This window comes from Vanessa cardui, chromosome 5 (genome assembly GCF_905220365.1).
Source record: "Vanessa cardui chromosome 5, ilVanCard2.1, whole genome shotgun sequence".
In the NCBI taxonomy this organism is placed as follows: Eukaryota; Metazoa; Arthropoda; class Insecta; order Lepidoptera; family Nymphalidae; genus Vanessa; species Vanessa cardui.
In genome coordinates, this window is record NC_061127.1 from 2,749,985 (window position 1) to 2,775,257 (window position 25,273).

At 37.6% G+C, this 25,273-nt stretch overlaps 1 protein-coding gene and 1 non-coding gene across 2 annotated transcripts in view; both read right to left on the reverse strand.

Moving 5' to 3' along the window:
- Positions 1-926: 926 nt before the first annotated feature.
- LOC124530038 (solute carrier family 23 member 2) overlaps positions 927-25,273 on the reverse strand; it is a 43,862-nt gene continuing 19,515 nt past the window's right edge. Inside the window, exons 7-15 of the mRNA XM_047104014.1 lie at positions 12,518-12,638; positions 11,916-12,057; positions 8,775-8,888; positions 6,648-6,787; positions 6,211-6,358; positions 5,693-5,847; positions 5,152-5,218; positions 1,921-2,035; positions 927-1,352 (exon numbers count right to left, since the gene is read on the reverse strand). Coding sequence (XP_046959970.1) covers positions 1,265-1,352; positions 1,921-2,035; positions 5,152-5,218; positions 5,693-5,847; positions 6,211-6,358; positions 6,648-6,787; positions 8,775-8,888; positions 11,916-12,057; positions 12,518-12,638 — 1,090 coding nt within the window. The 3' untranslated portion in view covers positions 927-1,264. The remainder of the gene's footprint in view (positions 1,353-1,920; positions 2,036-5,151; positions 5,219-5,692; positions 5,848-6,210; positions 6,359-6,647; positions 6,788-8,774; positions 8,889-11,915; positions 12,058-12,517; positions 12,639-25,273) is intronic.
- On the reverse strand, positions 16,729-16,800 carry Trnaa-cgc. Its single transcript has one exon. It is a non-coding gene; the product is annotated as a tRNA-Ala (tRNA).

The following is a 25,273-nucleotide window of genomic DNA, read 5'->3' on the forward strand; positions in this document are numbered from 1 at the left end:
TGTAAGGAGGTGTACATACAAAAATTAAATAAAAAATTAACGTAACTATCTTAATATACCACACATATATATATAAATCATCACACTTCATATAGTCCAGGAGAGTTCGGGCTCACATCTTCGACTCGCGTGAAATATGTGAAGTATGTGAATATTGGATCTCAATAAGTGTGATACCTTTCATTTCGTTTGAGGAATTTAGTGGATGTCGGAGACATTAACATTTCAATACCTATCAACATTTATAAATATCAAACTAAATATTGATTTGATGGCTTAAATCTTGTGAGTAACGATTTTCTATGTACAAATCAATACTCGATGGCTGAGTTATTGTAGAAAGTAGATAATTTTGATAATGAAATAAATAAAATATTAGGAAATAATTAAACTGTTCACACAAACCTTGGATAAATATCTTTTTTTATAAGTTTTATTTTTTATTAACGGCTTTGTTCACATCTCAATAAGATCTAATTTATTTTTCTCTCATTTGGGTAAAAATCTAATTTCTATGCAAAGACATCATCGGCCAAACAGTGCTCCTTAACGATATTCCAGTCAAGAAAATTATTTATTTTCATTTTTCATTAAGCCATATGGTGTAATATTGTAGCCCAGTAATAAGAAAAATATAAAGTATGAAGTTGGCACTCGAAGAGGAACTTACAGTGCAGCTTTCCTACCAGGCTTATTGCAAATATACTTTGATATGAAAAATGTTTAATTAAAAACGGTATAGTTCTCAACACAGTTATATTACTACATTTAATTAATTTATATTATAAACCGATTAAAATAAAATATAAAAAATTATAACTGATATAAATATATTTTATTTTATGTATGTCTTAATAAAAAAACCTATCAAGCAAGGCTTGGGTTCGTAGCAGATTTTAGCTACAAAAATAAAAAAAAAAAACACATTTAACTTTGAGATACTTTTATTAACCTTATAGGTTTCAAGATAGCCTTAGATCAGAAAAAATATTTACATAAAAGTTAAAAACCGTTCCTTGAAAGCATACTTAGTTTTCATTCCCTCTGACCAATATACAAATGCAAAAATCTTTCGTGATTTAACGCAAAGTTGCCTTCCTTTAGACTCCTTGATACCAGGCTTAATTAACAGTGAAAAAAGCATGGAGTACAAATTCACCTACGATTTCTAATTTACACACATGGTAGCCCAAGCTTCGTTCAGTACAAGCTTGTGAGATTTCGAACCGAAATTATTATTTTATGTACTGATAATAATGTTCTATCATAACTCTTTCTTTCTCGTGAAGAGCGCTGTGAATTTTCCCTGTTCGTAAGTCGGCATGAAAGGCAGATAGCTCGTCCAATTCCATCTGAAAAACAGTGTTATATGAGCTTGGTTATTCTGTGTACACAAGATAAATAAGTAAGTTATGTTTGTGTTTTCTATTATATGGAACAAAGTATATCCCTTTTTTTCCTACGAACATTTCTATTAAGAGCAGTGATAGTTCAGTGGTTAAGGCACGTGAAATCGCTGATAATTATTTTTATTTTATTCCGCGTGGTCGGTGAAGAAAAACATTCTGAAGTAATCTACATGCTTCGAATACAAGTCATGTGAATTAAATAATCAGCTGTGGGATAGCGTGGTGGAATATGTACCAAACTTGTAATCTAATATCAACACTATTTTCAAATTAAACATGATTTAAAAAAAAGAAAAAATATATATGTAAATAAGTCCACATAATTTTCCCTACCCACGGACAGACGAAAAGCGACTTAATATAATTTCAATATTATTTTTATAAAATAAATAGAAATTTAGTGTTACTAAAAATATATAAAAGTTGAAAAGACTCATCAGAACTATTAATACCAAACAAATATGGCTTCCAATTGAACCGTCTACGTAGCCATTATAAATAATAAACTCACCTGCGTATGAACGCCATGCCGACGGGGAAGTCGTAGGTGTCTCCCCCCTCCGTCTGCACACATTCCAGGGACATCTCCTTCGCCCAAGCGTCGAGCCCCCTCTCTTCAACGGTGCCTAAAATATTTTTCAAATGTTTTCGATGAATTCCAAATCGTTGGAATAGCAGATCTTTATATATTTTCTTCTTTCATAAAACTCGTTTATTATAAAAAAAGAGATTACTATTATTGCATAGCGTCGGAAAATTATATTCAGTAGCTGTAATAAAAGTATACCTAAACTGTAATCTATGTATATATATATATATATATATATATATATATATATATATATATATATATATATATATATATATATATATATATATATATATATATATATATATATATATATATATATATATATAATAAAATAGTATATACCTACACGGTACATAAATATACCAAAATAACATTGTTAATAATTTTTATCTCTTAGTTTGTCTTAGTTTGTCTGTTCCGCTTTCGCCTAATCTGTGGAACGGAAGGACCGATTTTGACAAGACGATTTTCACTGGCAAATAACTGATATAATAAGGAATAACTCAGGCTACTATTAGGCTTTTATTTTTCAATTATATAAAATTATAATGACGTCGTGTAGCAATTAGTGTTGCCCAAATGCAAGACCAAGACGAGACTTAGCCAGTCTTGGTCTTGGTCTTGCGCCAATACACCTGGTCTTGGTCTTGGTCTTGGTCTTGCGCTCCCAGTCTTGGTCTTGGTCTTGGTCTTGCAGCAAGAGTCTTGCAAGTCTTGCAATTACCTATTAGTCTATTACTATTTATTAAAGTTTATTTTAAATCTTAGAAAAACGTATTAGAATTGGAACATTGTGAGCTTGAATTAACTTAGCCATAGTAAAGATCAAGCACATTAATAAATTACTCAAGATTTGATAAGAAATTTGAAAAATCAACTGACCTATACCTATGTCGTTTAAAAACTTAAGAAATATAATGACTGAATGTACAATAATAGTACCTAAGTAATTAGTTTAAAACCATATAATCAATATTATAATATATACTTGCATAAATTATTATGACATCTATTATCTATCCTTACCATTTTATCGTAATCATAATACTACTTGCGTGATCATTATAATGTGTTCATTTTCATTCTAAGCACTCGGAAACTTATTTATTCTTTGGAACACCTGTAGGTACTCTAAAAATTCGAAATTATTTTGCATGAATATACCTACGCCCTGTGGCTGCCATAAAATAGTGTCAAATGTTGCGCGGCGGCAACGATTGTTGTATATGATTTCAAAAGAAGCCGCCGGCGCGTGTAAAACGGCAAATTTCTTTGAGAAGTAAGTACAAAACCATTGATGCTGCATTATCAAAGTGCCAATGATTAAAACATAACTATGCATGCAGTTGATTAGTTTCAGTTTGATTTTAATGGATATTTTTTTATTCGCTATGTAGGTATGTTTATGGTATTAGTCGTAATGCGCATAGGTCCAGTTTTTCATATTCATTGATACAGGTTTTTGCGTATCATAGAATTCCTAAGCGTACCTATACACCGAACTCTTACACCTAACTACTCCGTGAAATAGCGCTAAGTACTAGCTGCAAGACGCAAGAGTCTTGCAGGCTATGTCTTGTTCTTGCTCAAGTCTTGCACGGTCAGTCTTGGTCTTGGTCTTGCTAGAAATACGCGGTCTTGTTCTTGGTCTTGGTCTTGCAAAAACGCAAGAACAAGACCAAGACTGCAAGACCAAGACTGAATTTGGGCAACACTAGTAGCAATGTCTAAATACTGTCTTACCTCGTGTGCCTCCCACTAATGACTTAATATTACAAAAGCTAGTACAGAACAGAACCTAGTACAGAATCTTATCTTATTCATCAATCAATCAATCAATAGCATTTTGTTAAATTAAAACGCGCACGAAGCACAGCGGACACAGCTAGTTAAATTATAAGTTTAACTTGGTGGTAGGCTTAGTGCAAGCCCTTCTTGGTGTATTCTACCGTCAAGTAGCAATGCGAAGTATTGTTTTGTCTCGGTTTGAAGGGTGTGTGTGCCAGACTCAAGGGAAATAACATCACTATGGGTTCTTGATAGAGTGGGTACAGTATAAAAAATATATGTTCTTGCATTTATTAACTTTCAATTTTTTATTCTATGAAGTATATGAAAGTTTTTATGTGGCGCTGATTTATAAGCCTTTTCTTTATATAAATGAATTCCGATTGTAATGTAAGTTTGCTTGGCGGTAGGGCTTTGTGGAATAGAGAAGTGGTTCCATGATATATAACATTATGAAATAATTAACTGTCAACTAGACATTTACATTCAAACTTTGTTTAAGTATGCGCTACTCTGGCGGCAAGCCGTATTGAATTCATAATGACATCATTCCCCAAGTACTCCAAGTCCGATGTAACGAACGTTCGTCAAATAAATTATTTGCACACTCCCAAATCTAATGGGAAAAAAACGTCAAGAGTATATTTTTCGTCAGTCCTTTGACTTTACGAATAAATTATAGAAAGACCGACAGGATTACGCGTATTAATTATTTACGTATGGAATCTATTTTTGGATCATGCAACGAAAGTATTATTATATACTTTTAAGATTCAATTTGGTATCATAATATTTTATCTAAGCTTAAAATAAGCTTTGTTAACATTAAGCCCTTAAAATGCATTTGCTTTATCTATATGACGACATTTTAAATTCTTAATATCTCAATAATTTGCGAGCTAAGAAGTTGTCTTTTTTATTTATTTAAAATAGGTTATAGTTATATAGCCTAGGTAATCAGTACCATCCAAAGGCTCTGCCATAAATATTTACTATTCCAATTCATTCCATGGCATTGACCTTTCATAAGTTACCAGTCTGGGTAAACTAAGGTGCATTTTTGTCTCGTTGTAATTACTTATTGAACCTTCAATTTGAATGGAATATGTTTTGTTTGTTTGGCAGCAAAATACGTGATGATGCTTACTTAGACACACTTGCACCAATTCCTACCACCAAGTAACAGTTGCAGACTTGACACCCTTTACATCATTGATTATAACCATCACAGCAGCTGAAAGTATCATCAGATGATTCTTAGGGTTTTTAAAATATTTGACAAAGTGATGCTTTGGACGGCATTTTTGATAAATCAGGGTAAAGAGTTATAGCACATTATTAATACGTGTTTTATTGTCTTACCAGGAATTAAATTATCTAGAAGACAACCAACCAATCCTCCGACGAGGATCGAAGTTGACAGCAACACCTGTAACGCAAACATTTTGACGTTAATTTATGAAAAACATTTATTGTTATTTTTTTTTATTTTATATAATGGAAATATGCTTTCAAATAATTAATATCTAAATCAAGTTCTTAAAATATACAATATTATTAATATTTTCAAGTAAGTTAATGGGCATTAGTCAAAGTTTACAGAACTATCAGCTCTGAATTGTACAAAATAAAATGTGTGAACGATTTCTCAGCATTGTTCATTTATCAGTTTTATATAGAAAGAAATAAAAATATTCGTTTATTCAAATCAAAATATTCTTTATTCAAATATGTTCTGATAAAGAAATTAACCTGTCATTTTATAAGTTGAGTAAATACTCTTTCAAGTAAAACGGCAAGGAACTCTTGTAGGACAATTATTTCATTGATTTATATCTGGTATCTTAACTGTAACTGATGGCCTAATAATAATGAATGGTATATTTTTCTGTATTGGATTCACCTGTAAAACAGCGTCCAGAGCTTCAACGCCAGTTTGAATGACTCCACTGTGAGCTGACATCCAGCGAGTCAGCACCAGCGGGAAGAACAAACTAAATCCGATGATATATAAGTTCCTGGAGCTGTTCAAATCAACGTACTGAAGTGCAGAAAGACCTTTAAAATCAAAACATAATTTCATGTTGTAAATTTTCTTCAAATAGTCGGCGTTATTTATGCCGATTATTTCCAAATAAATTTATATTTAATAATAGAAACTTTTATGTCTTCTGTTCTTCGGAAGATAAAATATTACAACCTTTTTTAAAAATAATAAACAACATATTTAAATTGGATATGCTGTCTATTTTAAATTTTTATATGTTTGTTAATATACAAATAAATTCTAAATCAAAAGTCTCAAGCCCCAATCAAAAACTTTTTCTCGCCACATTGTAATTATTTCTGATTTGTGAAATATGTTACCGAGGCTATTTTGTTTTAGTAAAAAATTTAATGTATAATAATTATTAATCTCACCAAATGCAGATATCATGCCAAACATGACGCAGAAGAGACCACCCACGATGGGCTGTGGAATGAGTATGAAAACAGCGCCCAGTTTCCCGATCACACCCTGCAGAACCATCAATGCCGCTGCCCACTGCACCACACGCCGTGACCCCACCTATCACAAACATAACAAACGAACTCTCATTACTTGGAATTGTCCAAAGCCAATGGTACCATGCCACTCTGGGCGCCTACTTACGTTTTATTTTCCATATTTTTTTACGACTATCGCAATTCCCGTAAAATATTTTGCGAGATTTGGGATAGTCTCTTTGTTATTTTTAAATGTAGATTATAATAAAAACAGAAAGTGAACAAGGTTGGGAAATGTTTATTTTAGTTTAGTATCTTGGCAAAATATTATGCCATAAATAATAACGAGCTATATATGTAAAAGTGTATACCTTCGTAACGCCTATAGCACCAACGTTTTCTCCGAAAGTATTGGTACCATTGCCAGCGCCCCATAACGCCGCCAGTAGCGTGCCGAACCCTTCCGTGCCAAGCCCGCGGTTGATAGCGTGCAGGGGAGGAGGAGGAGCCGCTAAAAAAAAACACAGTGTAAATACAAATTTAAAGAAGTTGTACAATGGTGAAACATCAACGAAAATTTTCTCTATGTCGGTTTCACTCTAGTCCAACGATCGTTGTTTTGTCAACATTCGTATCCAACATGTCATATCAGTAAATGCGTTTCTTTTTCGGATGACCTCGATCCTGCTTCTCATTCATTCACCAGTACTTCAGTAGTTCTGCCAAATGTTGACCTTAAATTTGTATATTTATTAATTTATGTATGATTTTTAGCTGAAGGCTTTCGGTTTTAGGTGTAAAGACTTAACCAAATACTACTACAGATGTGTCACACCTCAGCTTTTTTTTTGAAAATTATATGTTTGCCATTACATTATCAACCTGCATATTTCCCACTGCTGGGCTAATACCTCCTCCCCTTTGAGGAGAAGGTTTGGAGCATAGTCCACCATGCTGCTCCATTGCGCGTTGGTGAATATACATGTGACAGAATTTTGTTGAAATTAGTCACATGCAGGTTTCTTCAGGATGTTTTCCTCCATCGCCGAGCACGAGACGAATTATAAACACAAATTAAGCACATGAAAATTCTATTGTGCTTAAATGTACGTGTACATAAATAAATCTTCCTAAACGGTCGGACGGTATATATTTTATTCAGTGCTTGCACTCAGTTTATTCAGATGGAGCTACGCTTATTATTATTTTACCAAAACAACATCGAGATGGGCAGTTAGTGTAATAATACACTCGAAGCCCTTATATGTTTCATTAAGTCTTGGCACAGAATTGTAAATATTCTTGTAAATGTAACGAATACGTAAAACAACGTAAAACAAATACGTTGATGTAAAACAATTTATATTATCGTCTTTCATTTTCCTACTTATCAGCTCCACGATCATTTATCTTTACTCGAGGAACTCTCGTCGCTACGATTACTGTAAGCCTTTTAAAATGGCGAGACATTTAGGTTACAGATTGTTATCTTACACAAAACGTGACCGAAACCTTTAAATAGAATTAGTGAGACTTTATTTAAAGTTTAACATTTTTTAATCATTGGAATCGTTTGTTAATATATATTTGTAATTTTTAATAGCTATTTTACATTTAATTAAATTATGACAAGGATGAAATGACGTAAAATATTAAAAACCAATAGTTACTAAACATAAGGAATCTCTTTCATATCAAGTCGACTATTTCAGATATTTTTAAACGTTGATTTAACCTTAAAAATATATAAGTAATCTATAACTCTAATAAAAGTATTTATGCGTTTACATATCTCGCCTATTCTAGTGTACAACAATTTCATGACGATGACTACTTAAGGTATTAAATAAATATAAATATAAATAAATAAATAAATATGAGACAACATCACATACATTACTCTGATCCCAATGTAAGTAGCTGAAGCACTTGTGTTATGGAAATCAGAAGTAACGAAGGTACCACAAACACCCAGACCCAAGACAACATAGAAAACTAATGGTAATCTACATCGACTCGGCCGGGAATCGAACCCGGGACCTCAGAGTGGCGTACCCATGAAAACCGGTGTACACACCACTCGACCACGGAGGTCGTCAGTCATTAAAAAGTATTTAATTCGTATAAATCATATTGATCAGTGTAGCTGTGAGTATCTTAGACGTATCAGATTTACGTATAGTACGATATACAAATCTCTCTGAGTAGACACTACCCACTCATCAGGTTTGCTACATCCAAGTAACAATAGCTAGAATTGTTGTGACCTAGTCTAACTACAGGTATAAATAATATAACATCACAGCTCCATGTGGTTAATATTTCATACAGCGCCAATTTTTATTGATGGTGGTAACTCCTTACCATCAAAGATCCCAATATTCCGTCACCTATCTAAAATGCAAAACACTCTATCAATGCAAAACATTTGTTAATCTCTATACTCATTATATATGGACATATGTTGCGTCTGTTTTGACGTTTAAATTTAAACTTACCGCACATCCTTGCAGTGGTGGGATAGTAGCTGATGGACTCGACGGTACAGGCGAGGACGCCAGCCAGCATTCCCAAAACCCCAGCCACGCTCACAGTAGGCGCTCCCCATTGACCTATACATAAAAACTTGCATTTGAATTTATAAATATCAACTTATTGATAGATTGGTTGGGACAACGCGGATGATTTTTTCGGCTGCTCGATTTATGTAAGTAATTTATCTTGACTTCACAGCAAAGAAAAACAGCGCGAAAATAACAACGTTTATCAACAAAATTCTAAGCTATGTATGTTTCTGTAGAGTACCGTTCTGAGATATGCTCTCTTTTCTTCCTTAGAGAATAGAAAAAACTCATACCATAAGTAAAAAAATAGAGTTGTTATAATAAAATACACACAAAAAATAGATACATATCTATTTCAAAATATTCCTACCCTGTGGCCCCAAAAGTTTTATTACACAATATAATAAAATTGATCACCAAACTCATTTTCATTAATATCCCTCTGATAAGTTTCGATATCCACAGAGACTTTTCCACCACAATGAATTATTTCATGTATTAAACTACGCTAATCCCAGGGGGTGCTAGATATAATCGATTCATTGCCTATTTATTACAAAAGTAATGTTACTAGATAACGCACGTCAGACCAACACTAAAAAATGGTATAGTTTATTTTATCAGCTTACAAATTATACTACCAACTAACAACTAGTATATACCTAAACTTATACTATTAAATTTATTCCATCTCTAACCAAAATACGGCTTAGTAGATAAACGTATGTAAAAAATTCATACGATAAACATCGGTGCGTTTCTGTAAGAATCTATGACGTATCTCACTCGTGAATTATTGACGTTAGTGTCCTATAAAATTTATAAAAATTATAGTCAATATCGCAAATAAATCTGACATTTCACATTCTCGTTCTTTGGTGATTTTAGAGTTTCTTATTACAGAATATCTATATAGGTATCTCATGTTGGGCATGTCAAAGAAAAATAATAAACTTCTGGCTAATTCAGGGATTACAGTAACAGAGACCATTCTAAGTATAGAATGACCAAATGCGTGATATTATAGTTCACGCTGGTGTGGTTCACTCTCTATTCTTTCACTGGTTGGACAACTAACATGGCCGAAGAGGATATAAGCGTAATTGGCTTAACGTGCTTTTCAAGACATGATGGTGTTATAAATTACATGCAGCTGCTGAGAATTTATAAACAAAAACTCAGTAACCTATCGCTCGAGATCCTCGAATCTAGGACCTCGGGAACTGTGGCCTTATATATATAATCCATTAGACTAACTAGAAAATCCAAAAACAATAAAGCTTTCATAATAACACTATATCGGCATAGCGTTATAAAATGTTGTATTCATTTTAACGCTGAAGTGAATACTTAAAGGCAGGGGGTTCATTCTACTTGCATTGAATCGAAAAATTATTATCGTTGCCATTAAGCCGTTCCAATATTGGCGTATCAAAACAGTGGCGATTCAATCTTGGCAATTGGCAATTGGAATAAAATGACTAATGTTTCGCAAACTTTATAAATTTCAGGTATCACTCGTGCAAGGTGATGGTGGTTGATAGGAACGTTAGAAGTCGGATCAATTCAGGCTGAGTGAAATAGCTACAATACACTGCCAGGGTAACACGTGGTTTGAATCCGTTCAAATTAAAGGGCAAAATCTACAAATTCGTTATTGCACCTGTCGTCGTGTATGGATCGGATCGCTGGGCCGCGTAGGATGACGGATAATAATTGCATGTAGTAGAGATGAAGATTTTAATCATCTTACGGATGTACGGGAAGGATGACTTAAGAAGATGGGATATAAAATAGATAGATGTGAACGATGGTGGTAAAGCTATGTTTGAAGTTCCGTTTGAAGTGTGAGTCAGCTAGTGTAAGTCTAACTACAGGCGCAAAGAACATAACATCTTAGTTCCCAAGTATTAGTGATGCAAGGTTGGTTAATATTTCTTCCAGCACCATTATCTATGGGCGACGCTCAGATGGCCCATTTGCTCATCCGCAATGGATAATATTAACAGGAAAATAATTAGAAGAATTGAGAAAGTATCTAAAACGTTATAAGTTAGTGGAATTGACCCCCTAGTCGATGCTACAACCTAGAACCGCTTTATAATGGGATGCAAGCGATCCCATTATATTAACAGCGTTTTCGTTATTCATTTTGTGTGAAACGAAATTTAATTATGTATTAATTAAAATAAACTTTTACATGCAATACGTAATAAAATAATGACAGAGTTTATATATACATTTTTAATTCGTAAATTACATCCTACTATTATTATAAATGCGAAAGTTTGTGAGGCTGGATGTATGTTTGTTGTTGTGGTATTTGGATGAAATTTTAGTATAATATACGTTAAATATTAGAATAAACAGAGGCTACAACTTTAACAACTTACAATGATTTTATGTAATTTGGTCGTAATATTACGATACATAAAGTACCCGTGCGAAGCCGGTGCGGGTTGTAAGTAATGAAAAACGAAGACAGTGACTGACGTAAGTTGTCAGTACATTGGCTATGCGAGACAAATGTTGAACATAGGGTATGTTCGTCGCTGTAAGACATGTTTAGTATTCATATGACGCTTAGTCAAATCTTGAAGAGTCGAGATGATCCAGTGATTAGTGAGCGCACATAAATCTTAAGCAAAGATTGCGGGTTCAAGCGCTAGATAATACCTCTATACCTCTCAATTATCAAGTGGTTGATTTGTGTCTAAGATCATACTGACGGTGGAAAGTGACCAGCTAACTTAAACCTCAAACTAAATATATACATTAAACTTACTGTACTTTTGACACGAGATGGTCCAGTGGTTAGAATGCGTGCATTTTAACCGATGATTTCGGGTTCAAACCCAGGCAAGCACTGCTGCATGTGTTAAATTCATCTCGTCCTCGGCGGTGAAGGAAAACATCGTGAGGAAACCTGCATGTGTCTAATTTCATCGAAATTCTGCCACACGTGCATTCTGTTAATGATTGACTGTAGTAAGGCACTTTATACGAAACTACCACAGGCTATACCACCACTTAGTATTTCTTGTTACCATATATATAAGTAGAACTATGTGTCACCTGGGTAAGGAACCCTGAACCACGGCGCCTGTTCGATTATGTTGAGCTTGATGTCGGTGCGCGCGGGGTGGTCTGCATCCAACGCTCCGGAAACAGTTAGAATCCCGCACACAGCCCACATTATAACTATTGTGAGCAAAACCTGTTCAAGTTCATTTACTTCAAGATAATTTATACATAGTTAAGATTCAATTAAAAACCAAATAATATGAAAAAGTACATCATCCATATAATAATAATAATTATATACTAAATAAAGTACTACTTGCAAATAGGCAAAGGTATAGCTTTTAAAACATCGTAAGGAAACCTGCATGTGGAGATCGAGAATGTCGCGTGTATCCAATATAGCCTATATAGGTGCAGGCTGACGGAGTGTACTCCTAATTTTTATCCTAAAAGGGAGAGAAAACTTGTCATAACAGCAAGACATTAACAGTTTGTTACTTTTTATAACTTTTGAATATAAAAATATTTTCAATAACATTAAAGAATTCCAAAAAAGCACTCCAAACATAAAATCGATGTTTAAATCAGATAACGCTCAACACAATCAGACGTTAAATAAGTTAGCAACAAAGATTCAACGCTAATAAACTTACCGGGAAAAGTTTAAAGATCGAAAACCAAGTGACCGTGCACCCGACGCCACGTTTCCATACGAGTATCGGGATCTTGACTTCGCTCATACATTGAGAGAAAATGGTTAGCAGGATAAACGTCCTGTAATAATAACATATCTTTATAAATACAAAGAGAATGTAAAGTAGCATTACCAAAGTACAAAAGTTGCTCTCAAAGAGTCTCTTAGGCATGCAGTACATTTAGTTCATACATATTGTATACAAGTTTGATAGACATTTCCTCGATTATCATGACATTGAAAACACCACTATTTTCAATCTCTTATAAGTTATTTTCTCGTTCTATATACAGGTCACAGAAATATAGGTCGTGAATAGTATACTTATTATCACACTTAAGTTCTTAGTCTTGTTTAGTTACTATTTACACTACATACTGGTTATTACTACATATGTAGTCTATCGGCATAAATCTTCTGTGACCTGTAGGTAAGCAAAGACAATGAGATTTAGACAGACTATTTTACAATTTTGTATTGATGTGTAATGTTCTTATCAAATTAACATCAGAAACTAAATAATTTACACATATTTTCTGTTATTCTAGATTCGAAATAAGTCATATAGATGCTGAATTCGAAAGCATGAACGGTACTTATCCACGCTTTGTCTCTGTGCAATTTAAACAGGTCACAAGTAGTTGTGTAACCGTAAATTCGAAATTAAATTGAATCCGTCAATCCTCTGTCGCATAAAGGCAAACTCTGAGCCGTCATTGTAATGAAAATGCACCCCGACGTGATTACGTGATTAGCTTGTGATACACAAACAACTTTGTACACAAAGGAGATCTTCCTCTTTCAGTGTTATGAAATGAAAGATTTTACATAATCAATACTTATACAATACTTTAACGTTACTCACGTTCAAAGAAATCTAAATTAAGTTGTCTTTAACCCGACACCAGGTTGTGGCTTCATAATGTCTCACTGTTGGACCAAGGCATACTATAGATGAGATAGTTTGAAGCAAATTGCACCAGGCCTCTTAAATACGTGTTGGCAGATTGACAGAGACTTTATTTTAAAGCTGAGATGGCTCAGTTGACATAAAACCTTATTTGAATACTGCTTATTCCAAAAATAATTAATATATTTTTTAATACAAAAATTAAGTTCTTAATTCTCTGTTTAGTTAGACTTCAAAAACATTGAGAAAATGTAAATACAATTGAACCAAATAAAACATTTCATGCCGCAATTTCACCCTTAAGGTCGATAAATAACAGAGTCCTAAGATAATAAACATAAAGAAATACAACCAAATTGAGAACCTCCTTCGTTTTTAGATCGGTTAGTTATATCTTGTATAATATTTAAGAGGTGAAAGAAAACATTGAAAACATTTAATTAAACAATAAGTATTAAAGTGTAATATTTAAGTTACTTTGTCTGTTAATTATCTTTTAAACAAAAACCTCAGTATGGTCATAATTACACGTCAACTTAGATATTACTAAGCAGGTACCACTCATCATTGAATCTACCACCAAACGGCACTATTTATGATCGTTCCTGACTTCAGGGATGTGCCAGAGAGTATAATGACAGGCTCAAGAGAAAGATTGTTGGGACATTGGATATTAGACATCCTTAATTTGTCTTTCTAGAAACAATCTCGATGGGGGTATTTGCAACGCAATTTTGTATTATTTAGTACGATATAACACAAGATTGTAAAACTGCAACAGCCTACGAATTCTAAACTAGCTCGTCAAAGAGTAAATCCGCCTTAGTGTCAAGTAGCCGCTTTGTAGAGCGTCGCTGCAAATGGCAAGGCCCTTTGTTGTGTATTTAATATTTCACTGCGACAAACTTATCTATGACGGTGAGGCGCGTCGGGCCAAGTTCAAAATGACATTAATATGAGGTACGTGAACGTTCGTGTACGTTATTAATATTACTTTTACCTTTATCAATTGACTTCTATTTATAAAAAACCATTAGCAAATTAAAAAACAATTGCTTAGTTTCAGAACTTCTTTCCCTATATGATTTCTCTAAGGATTTCAATCTACTACTTTTCTTTGAGGGTTGCACAGGAATATTTTCAAAATGTAAGCTGTTTCAAAGGGAATTATATTACGAAAACAATTATACTACACAATAATCATACTCATTATTTTATAAACGAAACTCAAGAGTATTTTAATGATAACTTTTTTAAATAGTATTTTTTCCGAATGACTTGTTTCAGGAGACGTCTTTGAGTCGAATATTCTCCACAACGTGAGATTGCATACTGAGACATAGAATTAGCATTAAAAATATTAAAAATCACTACAAAATGGATTTATTAATTCGCTTCTAACGAAGTAAAAATTCAATACATAATAATGTTTTGAAGTGGCAAATGGGCCACTTGATAGTATGTGATCACTACTACTACCTATAACCTATCCATAGACAACGACCTTGGGGTTTGAGATGTTACTCTTGTACATGCAGTCACACTGGGTTTTTAACCCTTTTCATTTGTGATGTTATGAGTATATGGTACTTATCCAATCGGACTACCACAAAGTCATGCTTGCTTATTTATGCTTTACTAATTGTAACTTTAATTCGCTATTAAAAACATTAATATTGGTATCTATATATTCCATTTTAGAATTTTGTTAACAACCATATTTGTTACACACATAGTCACTGCCCACTAGTACTTCTTACGAAGTCGGGTCGGATGGTTGGAACAGCTTCATAATGAATAATAAATAGGAACGTGATTTATATTTATTATTCATTATGAAGGTGCATTCCACCAACCCGCATTGGAACAGCGTGGTGAAATATGTTCCAAACCTTCTCCTCAAAGGGAGCGGAGGCCTTTAGCCCAGCATTGTGAATTTACAGGCTGTTGTTGTTGTTGTTGTTATGAAGCTGTGCCAACCATCCGACCTGACTTCGTACGGGTAAAAATATTTTATTTATTTATTAAATATCAATCAACAATCAAAGATCATTTAATAAATAATAATGAATTAAATATGAATAAAACCCATAACAAGAGATGCTAGAAGGGTAAAAATATATAAAGAAAATAAGGCAAGGAACTGCAAAATTATAAAACTATTCTATATACCATCTAAATCTACCATTTGAATATCCTACCATCTCACGTGGATGTATTTTTGTATATAAACATAAGAGAGAGAAGAGTTACGCGCACACACATAAAATAGTTGATTTATTTTTTAATTGAGTAATTTTATAATATAATAGCATTACTTTAGTTATTAATTGTCTAGGGAGACATAAATATTTAAAAAAAACCACAGCGATATTTTTATAAGGTGAATGTAAAAGTAAGATAATGTGTTCAATATCTTCTTATTCTTAATAAACAAGAATGTAGCTTAGTATGCTTGTTTTCTATGCGATACTAAGCCATTCCTCCGATTGCAATTAAACTTGTTGATGAGTTGGTGAATTTTTCAGCCTAGGTACTCTTGCAAACGTTAATAACCCAGTAATGCATGTTTTACCTTCCGCCAGAGGCGGATTTACACTAGTAGGCTAGTAGGCTATTAAATTTTTGCCGCCCCTACTTTTTATCGTCCTTATTACATCGGTTTTTTCTCGTTATTAGTAAGGTTATAAACTAGGTGATATTTCTGTGAGTTACTAGATTATTTTTCCAACCTGCTATATAGTGACGAGTATACGAATTACGAACGTAATGTGTTGACATACATATAATAGTATTTTTTTTATTTCTGTAAGATAATAACAAAGTTGGGATAAATTTGCCGCCCCTCTAAATCTGCCGACCTAGGCTACTTAGCCAATTGGTAAATCCGCCACTGCCTTCCACTTAAACATTTGTGTATTATATACCCGTGGAAAGGACGGTTAGCTAGAGTTAAGTAAACATCAGCGAGTTAATTTATTTAAGCGTCCATCTCCTTGGAATTGAGTTGATGTCTATGAACAAACAGTCATTATCTAAGGGAACTTACGTGTTTTAACAAAATATACAAGAAGTTAATTGTTTGTATTTATTTAGAAACAGATTATAAACAAACATAATCCATATATTTCGTCTAAGTATGGAATTTCTATGATAAAACTTATTTCAAATATACGAGAACGACGGTTAATTATCTGACATTATTGTTATCAAAATAAAACTTATTTACTTTAAACAAAAACAAATAATAAAATAATCTTTGGAGGTGCTGGGATTTGAACCCAGGACTTTCAGCATGCGAAGCAGACACTCTACCACTGAGTTACACCCCCTGTGCTGTACATTGCGAATAAATCAATCCAATATATAAACTAACAAAACTAACAACATTTCTATACGTTTCATAAATGTAGCACTTTTCAACCGACTTCCAAAAGGAGGAGGTTATCAATTCGTCTGTATTTTTTTTTTTTTTTTTTTATGTTTGTTACCTCATAACTTTTCACTGGGTGGACCGATTTTGATATTTTTTTTTTTTGTTTGAAAGGTAGTGCTTCCCGTGGGGTCCCATTTTTTATATTTTTTTTTCCGATGATGGTATCCATGTGAAAACGACATAAGTCTTAAATTTGCATTATGTATATGCGCGACAAATAGGTGAATAACTGAAAATCACATTAACCAATTTTGATAATTCTTTTTTTATTATAAAATATATACTTCAAGGGTAATTTGGTGAAAGTTTGGTAAGGTTCTGAGCACAGGATCCATGACAAAGTGACGGAACGGAAGGGAACGGAACAATTCTGAGGAGCACGTTAGCGATACTCGGTCGAATCTTTTATTTATAGGTTATTTGGATATTTGAGTCACCTTCTGTAATGTGGTTATATTTATGTAATTATCATAGTCGAATATTATAATCACCCCGGCTTCGCACGGGTGCAATACTGATACTAAATATACTACAGAATTTGTTTATATACGACATCACATCGCAAACTTCTAAAATTATCAGTGTTTCTTTACTATATTGTTCATGTATTATATACACAAATCTTCCCCTTGAATCACACTATCTTTTAAAAAAAACCGCATCAAAATCCGTTGCGTAGATTTAAAGATATAGGGACAGAGAAAGCGACTTTGTTTTATACTATGTAGTGATGGAACTCCTATACGGCTCGCAGTTAGGGTGCGATATGGGGCAGAATTTCTTGCTATCTTTAATCAAATTTTGTGTATATGATGTGATGTCATATGATGTACGAAATATAGTTGGTCTTTTTCAAAGTTTTTTTGCTGAGTTCGATTACAGCTCTTTCGAGGGATCCTTGTAGTTCACGCCGCGTGACGTATTAAATCCGCATTTTCGAAAGTCTATTTTTGCTTTATTCGCAAGTTTCCTTTGAAATTGTCCTCGAAGTAGTTTCTGACTCATATAAACGGAACGTTTAATCTATCCATATTAAAAAAAATTAGTTAGTCAACATCAGCTTCACTTAAAATCAAAAAATAAATAAAATTTTAACAAAAAGAAAAACCGACTTCAAACAAAACACTATTTTAAAACAAATGAATATGCACGAAAAAGTAAGAAAAATAATTGCGTATTCAACATATTTTTTAGAGTCTTCCTAAGTTAAATGAAATGAAAAATATTAGACTACTTAAAAGTCGATTAACGATTATATCATGTAGTTATAATTATTGTTATATTTGGAGTCGGTGTCAGCCAATAAAACCCTACAGTATATCTATCAAAAAACAATACGAGAATACTTTGACAAATATGTTTTTTACAAATTACCTTTTACACAATAATATACTGGATCAATCAAGGGGCTCGTATCGCTTCTTTCTTTTGATTGTTGGGGCAAGGGCACCGTGGCTGACACCGGCTCTAAATATACCAATAACTATAACTACATGATATAATCGTTAATCGACTTTTAAGTAGTCTAATATTTTTCATTTCATTTAACTTAGGAAGACTCTAAAAAATATGTTGAATACGCAATTATTTTTCTTACTTTTTCGTGCATATTCATTTGTTTTAAAATAGTGTTTTGTTTGAAGTCGGTTTTTCTTTTTGTTAAAATTTTATTTATTGTATTTATCTAACAAAATCAGTATATAAACAAATCATTAAAAACGATTTTATCCTACATCAGCTGTGATATCTATTTGAAACTATATAAGTATATGTAATTTTGATAACAACACTACAAATATTGGTAAGTACCTACATATATATTAATATTTTTTTTATAATATGCACTCTAAATAAACATTCCATTTAAGATTACAAGTTGTGTGTTCGTTTAATTATAGGAGACCACAGTACGGACAATTAAGCAAAACATATTTAAATACAAATAAGATCAAGGGACTTACGAAATACACAGCAGAAAAATCAAATATAAATAAAAAAATAAAAAAAGGAAGTTTAAAGATGAGTGAGACATTATGATATACCTATATATAATCAATTTTAAATGCCTTGTTTCGTAATTTACTATTATTGAATCTTTTTTATAATGAAGATTCTAAATTGTTTTACTTGGTGATAGGGCTTTGTGCAAGCCCGTCTGGGTAGGTAGCACCCACTCATCAGTTATTTTAATGCCAAATAACAGTACTCAGTTTTGTTGTGTTCCGGTTTGAAGGGTGAGTGATCCAGTGTAACTACAGGCACAAGGGACGTGACATCTTAGTTCCCAAGGTTGGTGGCACATTGACGATGTAAGGAATTGTAATATTTTTTACAGCGTCATTGTCTATGGGTGATGGTCACCACTTACCATTGGGTAGCCCATATGCTCGTCCGCCAAACTACATGTTAAAAAATAAATAAAAAAAAAACTCTAAATACATAGTGGTGATAAAATAGAAATCTTTTTATAAATATTTTAAAAAACTGCCGCTATCAAGAATTCTATCTGGTTAAAGATCGGACATCTCATAGTTTTCTAGAAATAATATTACAATTCATGTGATGATTCAGTAGAGGGAAAGAAATCTAGAAAACCCTATATCATAATATTTTCCCTCAAATGGAGCATGAACGAATGATTAGAGAGAACATGATTTTATTTGCTATTTTAGCAATAGATAAATTATTACGAATTTATAGAATAGGTACCTTTGTACCGCTGAGGACGAAATGTATTATAATTCTAAAATACAAACAAAGTGTTTGAATTTTAAAACTCGTAATTATATTTCTGTATTCGTAGCTTAGCTGTATTTGAACAAGTAATTTTCAATTACTTTCTACGTATTATATCGACTGGTCTGAAAACAAAACAACACGTTTGATGAATCGAATTTATAGAATAGGTATTTATTTACCGATGAGCGCGGATTAATTCTAATTTCAAATTTTCAATATTAAAATTCAGTTATTCTTAACTAGCTGTGACATTAGTTTAGCTATATGAAGAAGTAATATAAGATTAAGATATCGACTGGGCTGATAAAAAAACAAAACAAAATGTCAACGAACGTGTAACGAATTTAAAAAAAGAATATTTATTTCCACATTTAATTTGACATATAAGTTTTTTTCACGATAATACGAAGAACATAACTTTCCCTGTTTTTCGCAAAACAAATGTTATATCTGTGAATTTGTTTCTCTCCCTATCAATATCAACATTAGATATAGGTAGGCACATCATGTATCTTAAATTACAGTTTTAATAAAAGAAGTACAATAAACGACTCTAAATAAAAAACTCATTTGATTTTTTTTTCACACTAGTTTTCGACCCCGGCTTTACTATCTTTTTAAAGGTTATTCGTCTGTTGTAAAGGATAAAAAAATGTCCGAAAGAAAAACGTTCTTTTGGTTATGATCATATTATGAAAAGGAGTTAAGAAGATAAGTGTACATCATACATACATACACACATATAGACACATATACACATACATACATACATACATACACACACACACACACACACACACACACACACAGATACGTACATACAGTCAGTCATAAATTTCATATTCAAATACGAGTAAGTAAATGAATTATGCTAGATATGCTAAATTCAACAATCATTTATTTTGAAAAAGTTGTTTTATTTAACCTTCATTAAATAAACCTAAGTCTGAGTGTATCTGACATTACGTCACAATTAATATCTCTAGGAGATGCTAAGAGAATTTAAATTGCCTTCCACGATAACCCGGTTTTAAATTTAATAATATTTCACGGAACAATTTCAAAGACATATTATATATCCGTGAGGTGACAAAATATCATTACACTGAATTCGTCTTTAAGTCAATATTGCCTTGGCGACTGTCTGGCGCAATGATAGAACATGTCTTTTATATAACTAGCTACCCGACCCGGCTACACTCAGGTACAATGCTAACACTAAATATATTACAGAATTTGTTTATTTATGACAGCACATTAGAACTTCCTAAAATCATCAGTGTTTCTCAACTATATTATCCACTAGCTGTGCACGCGACCTTGTACGCATTTGAATTTAACAAAAAACGTTATTATTGTAGCCTTTTTTTTTTTTTTTTTTAATACGCTGGAAAAACGCTTTGCGCGCTTCCCCCACGTGATGGAAAGTGGGGGGGTGTGTGGGACTCCCCGGAGCCCTGAACGCCGAGTGCGCCCAAGCACACCGGGTTTACCCACTAAAAAACCAGCGGTACCCTCTCCGTCTTTCGGCGGATGCCACGGGATCGCTTACGCATGCTACCGTGACGCCCTGACGGTCGGCCCGCTTATACGGGCCTTCAACAGCTAGGGGGGATTCCCAGGGTACTGGGACCCCCCCTGGTCCCTACGGCGCCTATTGAGGCGGAGGGAGAAGATGCGCGTAGCGCCTTTTCCTTCTCCCCGGTCGTCTTCTGCGGAGCGAGTCAGCGGCGGCATTTTTTTCCCGCTCTCGCTCCGCTGCTTCCTTCTGCGACATGACACTTTCGCAGAAGGAGCGCATCTCTGACCAGCACACCTCGCTACCGAGCATGGTGTTGATAACGCTCGGTAGCGAGAGGTCTCCGCCCACAGTCGCCGCAAGGATGTGCCTCTGGGGCCCCCACGCAGCACACTCGTACAGGGTGTGGTACGCCGTGTCCACTGGCGCACCACACTCGTGACAGGAGGGTGACTCCTCCCGCCGCGCTATCCCGTGCAGGTACTTACCGAAGCATCCGTGTCCGGTAAGTACCTGCGTCATTCTATACGACAGTGTGCCGTGCTTCCTCTCGACCCAGCGACTTAAGTGGGGACGGATCGCCTCCACTGTCGCTAGGCCCGCCGTGGGAGTCCCCAGATCCTCCTGCCATCGGGCGATCAGGGCTTGCTGGGCTAGAGCCCTGATCCGCCCGATCTCCGCCGACCCTGGACGGTCGCCGCGGTCCCTCGCCTCGACCCGGAACCGGTACACTTCCGCGAGCACCTCCGCCTGGAGCTCCCAGGGCGGATCGCCCGCGAGAAGTGTCGCCGCAGTCCACGAGACCGTACGGTACCCTCTGATGCCTCTCACCGCTATGACCCTCTGCGGCTTTCGCAGCAGAGCCCGATTTTTAGCGGTGAGGGCGTCTATCCAGATCGGGGCACCGTACAGCGCCATCGACCTCACTACGCCGGAATAAAGACGCCGGCATAGCGACCCCGGCCCTCCCACATTCGGAAGGAGGCGACCAAGAGCGGCAGCGGCGTTGATGAGCCTTGGACCGAGATGAACAAAATGCTGCCCGAAGCTCCATCGTCCGTCCAGGATCAGGCCCAGATACTTCATCTGGGCCTGCACCTTGATAACCGTCCCCTGGACGGTGATACTCGCCCCTCGTGGGGGTCCTTTTCGTGGACCGTGAAAGAGGAGGGCCTCCGTTTTGGATATGGAGACCCTCAAGCCCAGCATTCCCATGCGGTCCACGGTGAGAGCTGTTCCGACTTCGGCAAGGCGAGCCGCCTCCCGGAAGTCCCGTCCAATCGCCGTGACGAGAGTGTCGTCAGCATAACACAACACCCCCATCCCGGGAAGGACGGGAGCCCGCAGGAGCCAGTCGAAACCGACGTTCCATAGAATTGGGCCGAGGACCGACCCCTGTGGAACGCCGCAGCCCACTCGATGCCGGACGATCCTCCCATCGACCCCCGCCCAGAGGATCTCCCTGTCCTGGAGGTACGCCTCCAGCAGTCTCCTCAGATAGGTCGGCACCCCATGGTATCGGAGTGCCTCCCTTATCGTCTCGAAAGGGAGACTGTTGAAGGCGTTCGCCACGTCAAGCGACACAGCCAGGAGGACCTGCCCCCGGGCCACCGCTTCCGTCGTCCGAGTCTTCAGGGCATTCAGGGCGTCGACTGTCGATCGGCCCGCCCTGAATCCGTACTGCGCCTCCGAGAGACCCGGACCGACCTCCTCGAGGTGCTGAACGAGACGGGCTGTGAGGACCTTCTCGAAGAGTTTTCCCGTCTCGTTCAGCAGCACAATTGGCCTGTATGCCGAAGGGGAATCCAACGGCCGACCTTCCTTCGGCAACAGGACCAACTTCCCTTCTTTCCAAGGCTTCGGAAACTGCCCGCTGCACAGACACTCGTCGAATAGCTCCCGAAGCCTTGCACCTAGGTATTCCAGGGCGTCGCACAGAATACGCCCTGGAACCCCGTCCGGACCCGGCGCGCGACCGAGGGCCATCTCCATCTCCCGCTCCGTAATCAGTGGTGAAACCACTGGGTCTTCGGTCACGGAGCGGGGCGCCATCTGCGGAGGGACGTGCTCGCCTGGATGGGGGAAGAGTTCCCCAACCAGGCGAAGGAGGAGTTCCGGTGGCATCGTCTCGATGACGGGGGCGCCTTGGGTGCGGAACTTCCCGCGTACACCGCGGTACGGGCGCCCCCACGGGTCTCGATTGAGGCCCGCCAGAAGCTCCTCCCTGGCCTTTTCCTTGGCCTTGCGTATTGCCAGCTGCAGCTCTTTTTTCAGCTGGCGATAGGTGTCCAGCAACTGTCCCTCCAAATCCGTGTCAAGGCCATTGCGTCTTCGACAGCGGACGTAGGCCCTCCGTGCCCGACAGCACGTCGCCCGAAGGTCGGCGATTTCGGGCGACCACCAGTATACGTGTCGGCGCGGAACTCTGCGCCGGGTCCGAGGCATGGCCGTATCGCAGACTTCCTTGAGTGAACTGCGCATCCGGCCTGCCAGCTCCTCTGCGCTGGCGCCCTCCCTCCTCGCTGCGGAACCCCACCGCTGCACGATTGCTGCCTCCTTGACCAGCTCTCGATCGACCTGGCCGAGAGACCACCTCGGCAACGTGGTCGGCACCCTCTGGGGTTCCGCCGGCCTGCGAGAAATGGAGATCTCAAATCGGATGTACCGGTGATCCGATAGAGTCTCCACCTCCTCCTCCACTCTCCAATCAACCACTCTGCGTGCTACGACAGCAGTGGCGAACGAAACGTCCACCACGGAACCCCCGTGATGGCGAACGCAGGTGTGAACCTGTCCCCTGTTGAGAAGGGACAGGTTGGAGAGCAGGGCCCACACCTGGACGGCCCTCCTTCGCGGATTCGTGACAGGGTTACCCCAGGCACGCGACTTCGCGTTTAAGTCGCCGAGAACCATTATCGGTTTCGGCGACTACCTGGCCACCGCAGCTCTGACCAAGCCGAGATAGGTCTCGAACTCAGCCAGGCTGCGGTTAGGGGAGAAGTACGTCCCGACGACGACGTACTCCCCCCACCCCACGACTACGTAGCCCGAACCCCTTTCGATGAGTGAGAGGGGGGGCCCCGTTCCGCTCCTCGTGAGGACCGCTACGGTGTCGTCCAAGTCTCCCAGCCAGTGAGGTAGGGGAGGGACGTAGTAGGGTTCACAGGCCACCGCCAGGTCTACCTGCCACTCCGCCATGGACTGCAGTAGAAGATCCTGAGCCCCGGCGCAGTGGTTGATATTCGTCTGAAGGAAGCTGAAGTCTGCGCTCATGTTGACATTGCAGCTTCCTCCTCAGCCTGGCGTCGTCCGACGTTATTGGTAGTCTGAGTAGCGAGGGCCACCTTACCTTTCGTGATGGGGGGGCTACATTCTTTAGACCCCATCACGTGCCCGGAGGGCTTGCCGGCGTCTGCGCATACTACGCAGCGCAGCTTCCCGGGACATGTAGACGATTTGTGTCCATCAACGCCGCACCGGTAGCAGAGGCTTCCTCGTTCCGCACTGAATGGGCAGAGCAACCTTGTATGGCCTAGACCCATGCACTTGTAGCAGCGCAGAGGGCGCTGCTCCATCACGTACACTCTGGCCGAGCTCCACCCAACCAAAAGACGACCGGTGTCAGCCAGCTTTTTTGCCGCAGTTATTGGACAAGACACGAAGACCATACCCATGGAACCAGGTCCTCGTGAAATATCCCCGCACCTTACCGTTTCAGCGGGGCAACTCCCCTCGCGAACGACTGCGGCAATAATTTTATCTTTAGTGACGGAGTCGTCTAACCCTGTCACCTTGATGTCCACCTTTCTTATGGGGCGAGCAACGTTGGCCACTCCATCCAACACCGTACGGAGCTTGTCGGCTAGTTTCTCTGCCTGTTCCGTCTGTGCTTTCGGCAGCTCCAACACTCTAGCCCCCGTCGCTGAGCGTCGAAATTTGAGCCCACCATTGATCCCAAGGTCTTGGAGTTTCACGCTCTGCTCAGCGCGCTCCAAGACCTGAGCATACGTGATGCCTTTCTTCTCCGCTTCCGGCTGCAGAGTTAATACCACTGCAGCTGTACGAGGCGCGGACAGCTTAGGCTTAGTTGCTTGTCCTGCCTTAGGCACCA